The following is a 12,902-nucleotide window of genomic DNA, read 5'->3' as shown; positions in this document are numbered from 1 at the left end:
AAATCCTGCCTCTGCCCTGAAGCTTTCTCCAGTTAGGGCAATGCTTGGTGATGGCTGCCTTTGAAAGTGTCTGTATCACTCATTGGAAACTTAATATAGTCATTACTTTTTACCCAGCAAGAGATCATTTCTGCTGATCTCACTAAAAAAAAAAAAAAGTGGTACAGTGGAAAGAATGCTGAATTTGGAGTCCGGGGACCCACCTTCCAGTCCCAGCTCTGCCTTTAGCACCTATGGGACCTTAGGTAAATTTTTTTTTTTGCTGGGCGATGGGGGTTAAGTGACTTGCCCAGGGTCACACAGCTAGTAAGTGTCAAGTGTCTAAGGCCGGATTTGAACTCAGGTACTCCTGAATCCAGGGTCGGTGCTTTATCCACTGCGCCACCTAGCTGCCCCCAGGTAAATTTCTTAAGGAATGAAAAAGCATTTATCAAGCATTATACTGAACTGCTATATAATGGCTGTTTAGGCTCTCTTTTAAGGTTGGTCTTGGCTCCAAAATATGGTGCAATTATGTGATGCTTATTCATTGCTTCAGGTATTGGTTTTACTTTTGTAAAGACAAAACATGTAAGAGGATACAGATGTAAGACAGATGGAAAGGCCCATCTTCTTAGAAGGCATCTCTTGAAGGATGCTGTCACAATACTTGATGTGCTTGGATAATTTGCTCTTCTTCCCCTCATGCTAGTGATTTAATGGGTCAGCCTCTGCTCTCTCATCAGGCAACCACATTGGCCAGTTTGGGGTCTGACAATATATGGGAGGACAGATCTCACAGGAAGCTTTGTTGGCAGGTGACTTTGCCTGCTCATCCAAATGGTTTAGGTAGGCATGTCTGACTTGTAACCAGGGATCTCCTTGGCACCATCAGCATTGGGAGGAGGAGAGTATGTTTAAATTTCCACATCTGTAAAATAAGGGATTTGACTTAGATAACCAACCAGTGACACTAGCACCCTTTATCCTTAGGCCCTCGGCATTGTATTATAGTTTTTTGTTTTGTTTTGTCTTTGGCAGGGGCAATGAGGGTTAAGTGACTTGCCTAGGGTCACATAGCTAGAAAGTCTCAAATGTCTAAGGTTGGATTTGAACTCGGGTCCTCCTGAATTCAGGGCCAGTGCTTTATCCACTGCACCACCTAGCTGCCCCTGTATTATAGTTCTTAAGTCAGATTCTTTTCTGCTGGCATGAGCAAGAAGCTGTTGAAGCAGCCAACTCATCCGAAGTCTCAGGAAGGAAATGGGGTTTGATAGCATTGGGGAACCCTGGTGCTGGACACTGTGTCTCAGTTTCCTCCTTATAACATGGGGATAACAGAACAAAAAGCCTTTTGATGTCATGAACCCAGCTGGGATGCTGTAGCCATTGTCATACTGGTAATATTCGTTGTTGCTGTCATTCATAAGTCCTTTCCCTCTGATTTGTTTCAGAAAAAGGGAGTGAAGAGAAAAGCAGACACGACCACGCCGACAACCTCAGCAATCACCGCCAGCCGGAGTGAGTCGCCCACCCCGCTGTCAGACCCTAAACAGGCCAAGGTGGTCGCCCGACGAGAGAGTGGAGGCCGACCCATTAAACCACCAAAGAAAGATCTGGAAGATGGGGAGGTTCCCCAGCATGCGGGGAAGAAGGGCAAACTCTCCGAACACCTCAAGTACTGTGACAGCATCCTCAAAGAGATGCTTTCTAAGAAACACGCTGCCTACGCCTGGCCATTTTACAAGCCTGTGGATGCAGAGGCTTTGGAACTTCATGATTATCACGATATTATCAAACACCCCATGGATCTCAGTACTGTTAAAGTATGTGCCACGTCTAACGTGTGTCTAGCCCATTGGAGCTTTCTCTGACCTTTTAGGCAGCTCCATGGGGTGGGTCAGTTTTAGGAAAGGGGATCTTGAACCTCCCAGAGATCTCTGCAGAAAGGATTGCTTTAGGCCTCCTGGGGCTGGAAGGGACCACCGACAGTCCATTCCCCTTGCACCTAAACCATACCGGGAAGTTGGTTGGTGATCTTGTTCCCCTCCAACCCCTTTCTTTGAAACTATTGAAGCCCATTTCCTTCCTGAGACCTCAGCTGAATTAGCTGCTTTGACAGCTTCTTGCTCTGACCGTCGGCTGTTGTCATACTTCATGCCGGCAGGAAAGAATATGGCCTAAGAATTATAATATAAGACTGAGGGCTCAAGGATGCAGGGCACTAGTGTCACTGGTTGGCTGTGTGACATTCAACACTATGCCTCAGTCCCCTCCCCCCTCCCCCTTGTAACATGGGATAATTGAGAACAAAAAGTCCTTTGACATCCTGAGCCCACAGGTGCTAAGTTAATGTGAATTGTTGTTAGCAGCATGTATTAACCACATATAGTTGCCACCTTCTGCCTAATTTAGTGACTTACCTCTTCTTGTCAGAGAGCCAGCTGTCTCCGGGCTTCTGGGTGGGGTCCTTGTCAGAAAGGGTAAGGAATTGAGAGTTTCTTTGTTCTAGGTACACCTATTGTGTTTAACTTCACAGAGCTCCTGTTTGTAGCCTCACAGACCTGCCTTTCTGGTCACTATTGGTGTCCAGAACAAACCAGTGGTGATCAGGCTGGGGCAGGGAATGGAGGTGGGGCAGGGTCCTGGTGGAATCCACCTTCCATTTTTGCCAGGTGAACTGAGAGACCTTTTGTGTTTTTTATTTGTCTTGTTTTGTTTTCCCCTGAAATTAGGGTAGGGGCTATGAATTCTTTAGGAGTTAAGCAGAGAATAGGAATGTATATATTTTTTGAAATAGACAAGTAAGAGTAAAGAAAAAACTAGATAAAAACAGAGGCCAAGGCCTCTTGGTTCACACTTAGATTTTGAATTTATTGCTTTCCTCTTGGTTGTTCTTCATGGAGTTTGAGCCATCTGTGACCTTGCTTGTTGACATAGATCTTGATTTTTTTTTTCTTCCTCTGGAGCTTTGGCTAGAACAACACACAAGTTTCTCATTGAGAATTTTTGTCTCCTGCAGCATTCCAACAGATATCTTTCTAAGCTCCAACCTAAAGCCAACTCTGTTTTTGTTGCTAACGTTCTGAAGAATGCCATTGGCAATTGGGGCACTGGATGGCCCATTTCATAGGACCTTTTGTGAACAGCTCTGGAGTGGCTGCCTGAGCTCTGCCCTTTACAGGGGGGTGGCGGGGGGGGGGGGTGTTGTCATCTTCCTTTTGCTGACCATGGGGGCCTAAATCTTTAATCATAAGCCTTTGTGGGCCAGACTTATTTGATAGTAACTACAGCATGAACAGTGTTTTGTCTTCCTGATATTGCCTCTCAGTTCCTTACTTCTTTAAGTTCTGACCATGGCTTCTCCCAATAGAGAAGAACCATATTTAATGGTTTAATGTGCCATTGTGGGGGGTGGGGGATGGAATAAACAACTGCTTTTGAGTGGGGTTTTACTGTGATAGGGGAATGGCTTTACCTGTGGCATATCCGATTCCACGTTATACTGAACTGCTATATAATGGCTGTTTAGGCTCTCTTTTAAGGTTGGTCTTGGCTCCAAAATATGGTGCAATTATGTGATGCTTATTCATTGCTTCAGGTATTGGTTTTACTTTTGTAAAGATGAAGCCCCAGGTTTCTTCCACCCTTCTCATTGAGGATGGTCAATGCAGGTTTCAGTTCATATTACAATTTGAACATTCCCAAATCTCTACTCTGCTACTGACTTTGTGTAAGCTATTTAACTTTCTAGGCCTTGATTTTTTCCATCTTTAAGATGAGAACATTTCCTATCTTCTCTTTCCGTCACGGGGATGTGGAAAGGGTGAATGAAATGATCACTGAATCAGAGGGATTTAGAGAGTTAATATAGTCTAACCCCTTTATTTGACAAATGATAAGACCAAGGTCCAAGTTAGGGAAGTGACTGATCCCACTTCATATCACTGGTTAATGGTAGAGTGAGGACTAGAACCCCAAACTCCCACTGAGTTAGTTTTCAACTCATGTTACAGTTTGGAGGCCATCAGAAAAGACAAACTATGTAGCTATCAGGCAGCCTTAAGGAAGAGCAGGTCTTTGGGGTTTGTTAGAAGCATGGAATGGCTCAGTCAGTCAGCAAGCATTTATTAAGTACCAAGCATGTGTGCCAGGCACTGTGCAGCTTCTGTGGTTTTGGATAGCAAGTGGGTAGAAATAGTTTCCTCTAAAACATAAGTGCAGACATGATAGATGCCTGAAGTAGCCTGCGAGACAGGTGCTCATTCACCATGTCAAGTGTTCTTGGGGGCTTCTGCTCTTGTTGCTACAAAAGACAGCTTGTATTGCTTCCCACTCTTGTCTTTGCTACCAATCCTTTAAAAACAGTTACAACCAAACCACTCTGTTGTAGGGTAGTTACCCTCTAAATCTTGAGTTAACCTGGCAGAACGTTATGGGTTCTCACACTGGCCTAAAAGATTTTTTTGTAGCTTTTGCAAGCCTGAGCCACACATGCTTTTAAAAGGTAAGGCTATCTACAGGAAAGTGATGTATGGAATGAGTTTGGTGGATCAAATGATTAGGTATGTTCAACACTATCAACTCTGATTGGGATAAAATCAACTCACAGATAGGCCTTTGCTTGCCTGTAACTGTGAGGGTAGCGAAAGGGTTCTGGCCTTGGACTCAGAAGTCCTAGGTGGGAATCCCAGATCTACCACTTACTAGCTATTAAATGACATTAGGTGAGTCACTTTCTGCAAAATGAGGGACATTGGACTGGATGGCTTTTCAGGTCCTTTTCAGCTGAAAAACTATGATCTTATGATCTCCCAGTCCCAATTCTGTTGACTTAAAGCTTGGTATAGAAAGAGATGTTTCTAGATGGGTTAGCATCTGTCCTGCCTTGCCCTGGAAACCTATTGCCTTTGGACATGTATGCATGTATGTATGTAGATACTCCTTTCATTTCTCTGGTACTTGAGGTCAGAGCTGAAGTGCTTTGGAGGAGTTGAGGTGGTTTAACTTTACAATTCCATTTTGCATTATTTGGGCCCAAAAGACTGACATGTCAGCTAATCCTGATAATTCTCCATCACTCAACACATGTATTTAATGTTTAAGGTGTTTGTTCCTAAGCCACAAAAATGTGGAGAATGGTCAGGTTGTAACAAGAACCTTTGAATTCCAAGGATGCCATGAACATTTTGAGATGCTGTTAGAAGTGTCATAGTTACCTTTCTCGGGGCCATTCTTAAGAGCCCAGGTGGACAATCACAGTTGGATACTAGAAAAATCACCAAATTAGCTTCATGAAGTGGTTGATTTCTCTCTCTCTCTCTCTCTCTCTCTCTCTCTCTCTCACACACACACACACACACACACACACACACACACACACACGCACACACCCCTCCTTTACACCCTTTTGGTGTATGAATTTTCCTGGGCATTTGTTATTACACTGACTTTAGAGTATCAACGGGGTAATAAATGGGTATTAAGTTTAGGCCAAAGCAAAATGTCATTTATTGTAACTTAGTCTAGGGAAGCAAGGATAAGAAAATATTGGAAAGTAAATTCACTTTTTCCATTTTAATTGTTTTTTCTGAACTTTAGATCCTTAGGTATCATGTAAGATAACGGACTGGTACATATTCTCTGCTGTCCTTTTTCCCTCCTCCCCCAACCACTGAAACCAAATGAAATGATGCCTAAGCCACATTTATTAACTATGACCTCAAAACCTCAAAGGCCCAAAGGAGAAAATCTTTTCTTTGTTTTGTGATTTGATGATTTTAAAAAAACATTTGGGATAATCTCAGTTTCAAAGCATAAATTTATAAGCTAAGGAGGAAAAACTCAATATGTGGCTGTTGTCTAGATTTGAGTTTAAGCTCTAAAGGACTTTTTGTCTGGCATGTGAAGGCCATGAAAGCTATGTAAGAAAGTACTCTTCTGAGACTTTTGCAAGCATCAACTCTGAGGGGGCATATTTTCAAGTGGCACCTGAAATCATAGGTACATTTTTCATAACCAGACTATGGCACAAGTCCAGAATTTTTGCCCATATTAGAGCAATATGTAAATGTTCAACTCAACCCATAATCCAATTATATCTGCTTCATTTGCCTTTTAAATCATATAATCCTAGATTTGGAAGGGATCTTAGAGATCCTTTAGCAAATTCTCTACCTAACCCAGGAGTCTACTCTAGTGTCCATGACAAGTGATCATCCAGCTTCTTCTTAAATACTTCTAATGACTGGGAGCATGAAGGCTCCCAACGCAGCCTATTCCATTGTTGGACAGCTCTGTCACTGTTAGGAAGTTCTCCTTTATATTGATCCAAAGTAGGCCTGCCCGTAACTTCTAGCAGGTCCTAGTTCTGCCCTTAGAAGCCACAAAAAATAAACCTAATCTCTTTCCCACAAGGCAACACTTGAGTCATTTAAAGATAGCAATCATGTTCTGTGTAAGTCTGTCTAGCTTTCTGCAAGTTTTGGGGGTTTTTTGAGTGGGGCAATGAGGGTTAAGTGACTTGCCCAGGGTCACACAGCTAGTAAGTGTCAAGTGTCTGAGGCTGGATTTGAACTCAGGTCCTCCTGAATCCAGGGCTGGTGCTTTATCCACTGTGCCACCTAGCTGCCCCTCTACAAATTTTGTTGAGCGTGAACTTTTGCCCTGTAGTCTACTCCAGATTATTTGTATTCAATCTGCTTTGTGGATTATTGGTAGCATGTTTTTAATCTCAGGCCAGTTTATCCACATACTGCTAAATTTCCCCCCATCAATGGGCATTCAAAGAGTGCAGACTCACTTTAATAGTCATTTAAACCAAATGTAGTTATTTTTGCTAAAGAATGATCATTCTAACAAAATAAGCATGTGGGGTTTGGTTTTTTTTGGGGGGTGGTGGTTAATGATCTACACTAACTGCCATACCTCTAACAGTACAGCAAATCAAGAGCAGATGACTGTATTCACAGGTTCAGTCTTTAGCCATTCAGAAAGTTCAGTTTTTATGAAGCCTATAGAAATCAGTGTCATTTGGATTCTGTGTCTGCTCCTATCAATGTCCCTCACTGCCTGGATAGAGTCCCTAAAAGTTGAGTAAGATGGATTTCCAAAAAACAAATCTTCTTTGCCTGCTGACTTCATAACAACCAGAGGTTTATTGCTGCAGGCAAAATCACAAGTTAGAGAGCTGAACACTTTGGATAAGGAAGGGATTCCCATATAGGCCACACTGGTAGCATGCTAGGAGTGCTTCTGCAGCTCTTTGAAATACTTGGCCTTGGCTGTTCCTTTTATCCCACCTTCAGAGTCAGGAATTTTTCCTAAATCTGGAATTCCCAACCTTGTTCTTAATTTCCCAGGACTCCGATTTTCTCCTTTTGGGGGGGGGGGGAGTATATTTACAATGTCTAATAGAGCTGTGTTACAGCACCCTACTTGGGCAATAGGTTCTGCCATCTAACAGATGATATAATGAAATTTTCTTAAGTCTGAGCATTCCAATTCTGTAAAATGAATTAGTGCCTGACTTTTAATCCTGTAAGTTTGTAATTCTGCAAAACTAGTTGATTCAAAGAAGATCTATTTCTTAATTTGTTTGCTAATTCAAGCTAAAGCAAATTTATCACAATGTCAATTGAAAAAAATGAGCTTGTGATATATAAATTATGCTGTGAAAATATAGAGAAAAATGCCTTTCTGAGTTCTCCCTCAGGATCACAGTAGACCATGTCAGGGCAGCATCTCTGGCATGTTTCATATTCGTAAGTCTATAATCTTAGCAAAGGAATTCATTTCTAGCTGATTTACTTGGAATTACATCTTTGTTTATTTTGAGATAATCTAGAGAGAAAGCCTACCAGTCTTCCTTTTGAAATACTGAAATATATTGTCTGGGAACCAGAAGTTGAGGTTTAAAATAAAATTCTCCTTTTACTTCTTTGGGAAGTCATTTAATGGATTGATCACTGGTTTACATTGGGAGTTAGGAGATGTGGGATCTAGTCCTGGTTCTAGCCTTTAATAACTGTTTTATTTTATTGACTTTGAACCAGATCTTTAACCTCTCTGAGCCTTGGTTTCTCCATTTCAAACTGAAGATAATATTTAGTCCTTCCTTATGGCACTGGAATGTGACAAATATGAACCGATAAATACGTAACTATTTCTATGTATGTTAATTTGGATACATTATACTTGGATACAGGTATGTAGCTATAGCTATACAGCAATATGTATACACATATAATATTGCAATCTTAGAGCACCCCAGAAGAGTGATTATAAAGTCAAGACACAGTCAATTAGTTGCACACGTTTACCCCATTTTGATTGTGTGTTTGCAGAAGAAAATGGACAGCCGAGAGTACCAGGATGCACAAGGCTTTGCAGCCGACATACGGTTAATGTTCTCGAATTGCTACAAGTACAATCCTCCAGACCATGAGGTGGTGGCCATGGCCAGGAAACTTCAGGTAAAGCCATCAATAAAGACATTTGTTTCATCCTTGAAGAATATATAAAAGCACCCCTCTCCCCGCCCTTCAACCCTCTATGCTGAGGAAAAATACATGTATGATGCAACCATAGATCTAAACTTTGAGAGACATTTAATCTACCTTTGTGTGGGCAGTAGGCTAAGCAAAACTGTGGTGCTACAGAGATGGTAAAGCTCAGGAAAGGCTAAAGAAAAATGCCACGAGATTTAGTTGTTAAATATGTCAGTAGGTATCTTAAACAACCTAGTTCTTCCCTGCACCTGATGTTAAGGGAGATACTTAACAATTGCTATTTAAGGTAGGGCTGGTGACGTCAGGAAGCTTACAATCTAGTTGTCAAGAAATAGACTCTGTATGATGTGGAGGAGAGCCTTTGCTCACTACAGGGTTAAATCTCTGGCTCTTGGAAGATCATTAATCCTTTCTGACTCTCATTTTGCTTATCTATAAAAGAGGAATGGTGCTCGCCCTCCCCATCTCACCAAGTCAGGTGCTTTTGTAAATTTTAAAGTGCTGTATAAATGTATTGTTACTTTCATTTATGGAAAATTTCATCATTGCCAAGAAAATAGCATTCAAGACCAAAAGGGCAGCACCAGTATTTTAAGTGACACCTTATTAAAGAATACCTTGGTTAGTTTTAAAGGAATTTTAATTTGGGGGGGGATGCAAGTGGAGAAAAACATTCTCAGTTTTTCCTTCCTTGCCCTCTTATATTAAGTAGTCTATGCAGTACCAGAATATCCGCTCCTTAGGACCTGCTGCTAAGCCCCAAAGGGAAACCAACTGAGACATTGGCAAGAATCAACCAGACCTTTGGGAATTGAGGTGTTATATTCCAGGGCACCCTCTCTTTATGGACAGAGGAAATTAAAAGACATTGTTAGGCAAGGGACAGTGTGATCCCTAAATTTGGCCAATAGCTTTCTTACATTAAATACCAACCTCTTATCTACTTAATTAGGTGGGAAAATTGGCAGCACAGCACAGATAACACTGTTACTTAAGATCTGGCACTTCCCAGAAAAACAGAGCCAACACTACCCTTTTTCCATAACTGTACTCTCCCATTGGTGGATTTTCTGTCCTAAGCACTTCATTAATGGCTTTAAGGAAAGAAAACACATCTTTCGTAATTTATCACCATTATATACCAAGTAGGGGCAGGAAGGGACTGATCTTCTGGGTGCATGGAAGGCTTTCAGCCAATAGTTATGGGTCACTTGATTGATCCTGAAGGGAGAGAGTAATTTGGTTGTATGACTAATGGAGACAAAATAACATTTTTGTAACTTGGAAAGGTAGTTGAGATAATCAGGTCAAGTTTTTCTATGAAAAATGCTGATTAGCAATAGGCCCAAAGAAGCAAATCAATTATAATTACTAATGAATATAATTAATTGTTACAATGGCTAGTTACAAAAATTTAATGATAGAAAAAAGATTCCAATATTTTAACAAAGGAAATGTCTTCGACATGATTTAAGGAATGGTTTTTTTTTTTTTTAATTTAGAAATGAATGGGTATCTGCAGAAGTCCTAAAGCCAGGACCCAACTTAGAGAATGAGGGCTGGTAGTGATAGATGTTTATATTGCAGATAAGGTTTTCTCATCGTAATAGCCTTCTCATTGAATTTTCTCTCATCATCATTTTCTTCTCAAATGGCCCCCAGGGATCTCAGTAATGTCCTAAAGGCATAAGCTAAAAAACACTTCTTCGACCCGGAAGGAGGAAAGCTGAAATTAGAATATGATTAAACTATCTGAAACCATGAAGGACATGGAGAAGGGCTGAACATACACTTGTTCACCAAGCCCTGTATTGTGGAATCCCATTCAAACCAAAAGGACAGAGCTGTACAACAGGCAGAAGTGTGTCCTCTGATACATCAAGAGGATGAGAAACTGTATAGCTCATTACCCAGATAGAGAGAATGTTTATTAGGGGGCAGCTAGGTGGCGCAATGGATAGAGCACTGGCCCTGGATACAGGAGGATCTGAGTTCAAATCTGGCTTCAGACACTTGACACTTGACACCGACTAGCTGTGTGACCTTGGGCAAGTCATTTAACCTTCATTGCCCGGCAGGAAAGGAAAATGTTTATTAGTTGGAGAAGGCTTCAGTTGCTTTAATGGATGACCAGTTTTTATAGCAGGTTATTAAGGGCAGATGGTTTTTAAGCTCACTGAGGCTGGGGAGCATATCTGATTGCACAGAGCCCTGCTCATAATGGGTCCTAAGTATTCGTTGTAGTCATGAATAAATGGGATTAGCACCCAATAACCCTTGAGGTGACATCATTTAAGGCAACTCTTGGCCTTCTTATAACTATCCTTTGGTTTCCATCTCAGAGACAGGATCCTGAACTGGAGGGCCCTTGGTTCTGATAACAGAGGACATTTGTTGATTTTGAGAGAGATCAAGATAAATTATCTAGCTAACCACAGGGAGGAGGCTGTCATCAGGTTGAGTTGTTCAATGTGCTGGAGAGATGGTTCAGAGAAACAGGAGTGAGGAGAACACCAACTCCAACAATCCTTTTGCTAATCCTGCAGGACGTGTTTGAGATGAGGTTTGCAAAAATGCCTGATGAACCCGTGGAGGCCCCCCCTCCAGCACCCCCAGCTGCACCTGTGGTCAGTAAAAGCACGGAGAGCAGCCATAGCAGTGAGGAGAGTTCGTCTGACTCGGACAGCTCGGACTCCGAAGAAGAGCGAGCAACCAGACTGGCAGAACTCCAGGAGCAGGTGGGACGCCGGGCACTTCTTACCAAGCTCAATGAGGGCCATGCCTGTGAGTTCAGGACAGGAGGAGTTCAACCTACAATTGGAAATAAGGGTGTTTTTTGGTTTGTTTTTTTTTTAAGCCATAGTATACTTATTTGGCATCTTGATAGCCTATAAGTCCTTTGAGAGAAGGGATGCTTTCATTTTGGGGTTTCCTGTCCCTAGTACCAGGCCTGGCACACATTTAATAAATTCTTTTGGATTGATTTCTTGTAGAATGTCTGGACATCTTCCATATTAGGTATGGAACCTTTTCTAGGAAAACAGAAAAGCAGCACACTAAGAGGATCTGATTACAGAGTTTACTGAATAATGCACAATCTTAGATGGACTTACTGCTTCGTGGGAAGGGTACAAGACAACGTGCAAATCTTGGAGTCCACTGCCACTCACTGCATCCCAATCTTTGTGTCCCTCAAGGAAATATCTGGAGAGGAAATATTTCTAGAGATTACTTAGAGATACGTAGTCTGTGTATCTTACCTAGCTGAAAGTGTGGTGTATTAAATAGAATGGAATTGGAATCAGGAAGACCTGGGTTCAAATTCCACCCTTAACACTTACTAGCTATGTTACTATAAGTCAATTACTTAATCTCTCTGAGCCTTACTTTCTTCTTCTGTGAAAAGAGAATAATAATGCCCATAGTACCTATGTGACAGGATTATTATGAAGCTTCTATGTGACAATGTATGCAAAATGTTTCACAAAAGTTGAAGTACCATGTAATATCAGTTGTTTGGCACTAGGTGAGATAGTGGGTAGGGTACTAGTCTGGAGTCAGGAAGACTCAAATTCCTGAGTTTAAATCTGGTCTCAGACACTTCCTGTGTGACCCTGGGCAAGTCACTTAACCCTGTTTGCCCTAATTTCCTCATATATCAAATGAGCTGGAGAAGGAAACAGCAAATCATTCTAGTATCTCTGCCAAGAAAAACCCAAATGGGGGGTCAGAAGAAGTTGGACACAACTGAAACGACTAAACAATAATATATGTTGGGTTTTTTTTATAAAACAGTTGACAAAAAAATTCCTAAATACTTAATAATTCATTGGCATTCATCTTTTGCCAGCAGTTTTTTCCTCTGATAGTTTAACAGTATTAGTTAAGAAATTATTAGTTAAAAAGAACCATGCAGAATAACCAGCCACTTCCAGTGCTGCCAGTGGTTAGTCCTCAGCCATTTGCCAATTTGATTCAATTAAATAAGTATTTATTAAGCACCAACTATATGCAAGGCGCTTCTGCTAGATACTGGATATGCAAAGACATAAATGAAAGGGTCTTTACCCTCACAGAACTTAAAGTCTACTGAGGGGATGTAATGCAGAGATAAATAAATGAAGAGTGGTTTGTGGGGAGGGGAGACAGGGTGCTAATGGCTTGGAGGGATTAGGAAAGGCCTTGTGTAGGAGGTAGAATTTAGAGATTCCAATAGATGAAAGTGAAGAGGGGGAATATTTTGGGCATGAGAGGATACCTTGTGTTGTTCCCCCACCCCCACAAATTGATTCAATGAAACTAATATATTTTCCACCATTAGTCCAGCCTAGAAAGTTTCTCATTGTTGACCAGGGGCTGTTCTCTAGGCTGTGCTAAGAAGCCCACTGTGGTTTCTCCACTGGCAGGGTGTGA

General features: G+C 41.5%; 1 protein-coding gene across 6 annotated transcripts in view; it reads left to right on the top strand.

Moving 5' to 3' along the window:
• The window catches only part of BRD3 (bromodomain containing 3), a 55,385-nt gene that overhangs the window by 29,458 nt on the left and 13,025 nt on the right, over nt 1–12,902 (top strand). For all 6 annotated transcript variants that reach the window (XR_006354738.1, XM_043982441.1, XM_043982440.1 and 3 more), the window contains 3 exons: nt 1,434–1,805; nt 8,325–8,453; nt 11,036–11,227. Coding sequence is in view for 5 of the 6 variants with exons in the window: in XM_043982441.1 (XP_043838376.1) it covers nt 1,434–1,805; nt 8,325–8,453; nt 11,036–11,227 (693 nt within the window). In the remaining variant the exon portion in view is untranslated. The remainder of the gene's footprint in view (nt 1–1,433; nt 1,806–8,324; nt 8,454–11,035; nt 11,228–12,902) is intronic.

This window comes from Dromiciops gliroides, chromosome 2 (assembly GCF_019393635.1).
Source record: "Dromiciops gliroides isolate mDroGli1 chromosome 2, mDroGli1.pri, whole genome shotgun sequence".
Taxonomy (NCBI): Eukaryota; Metazoa; Chordata; class Mammalia; order Microbiotheria; family Microbiotheriidae; genus Dromiciops; species Dromiciops gliroides.
This window is presented reverse-complemented; position numbering and strand designations above follow the sequence as displayed.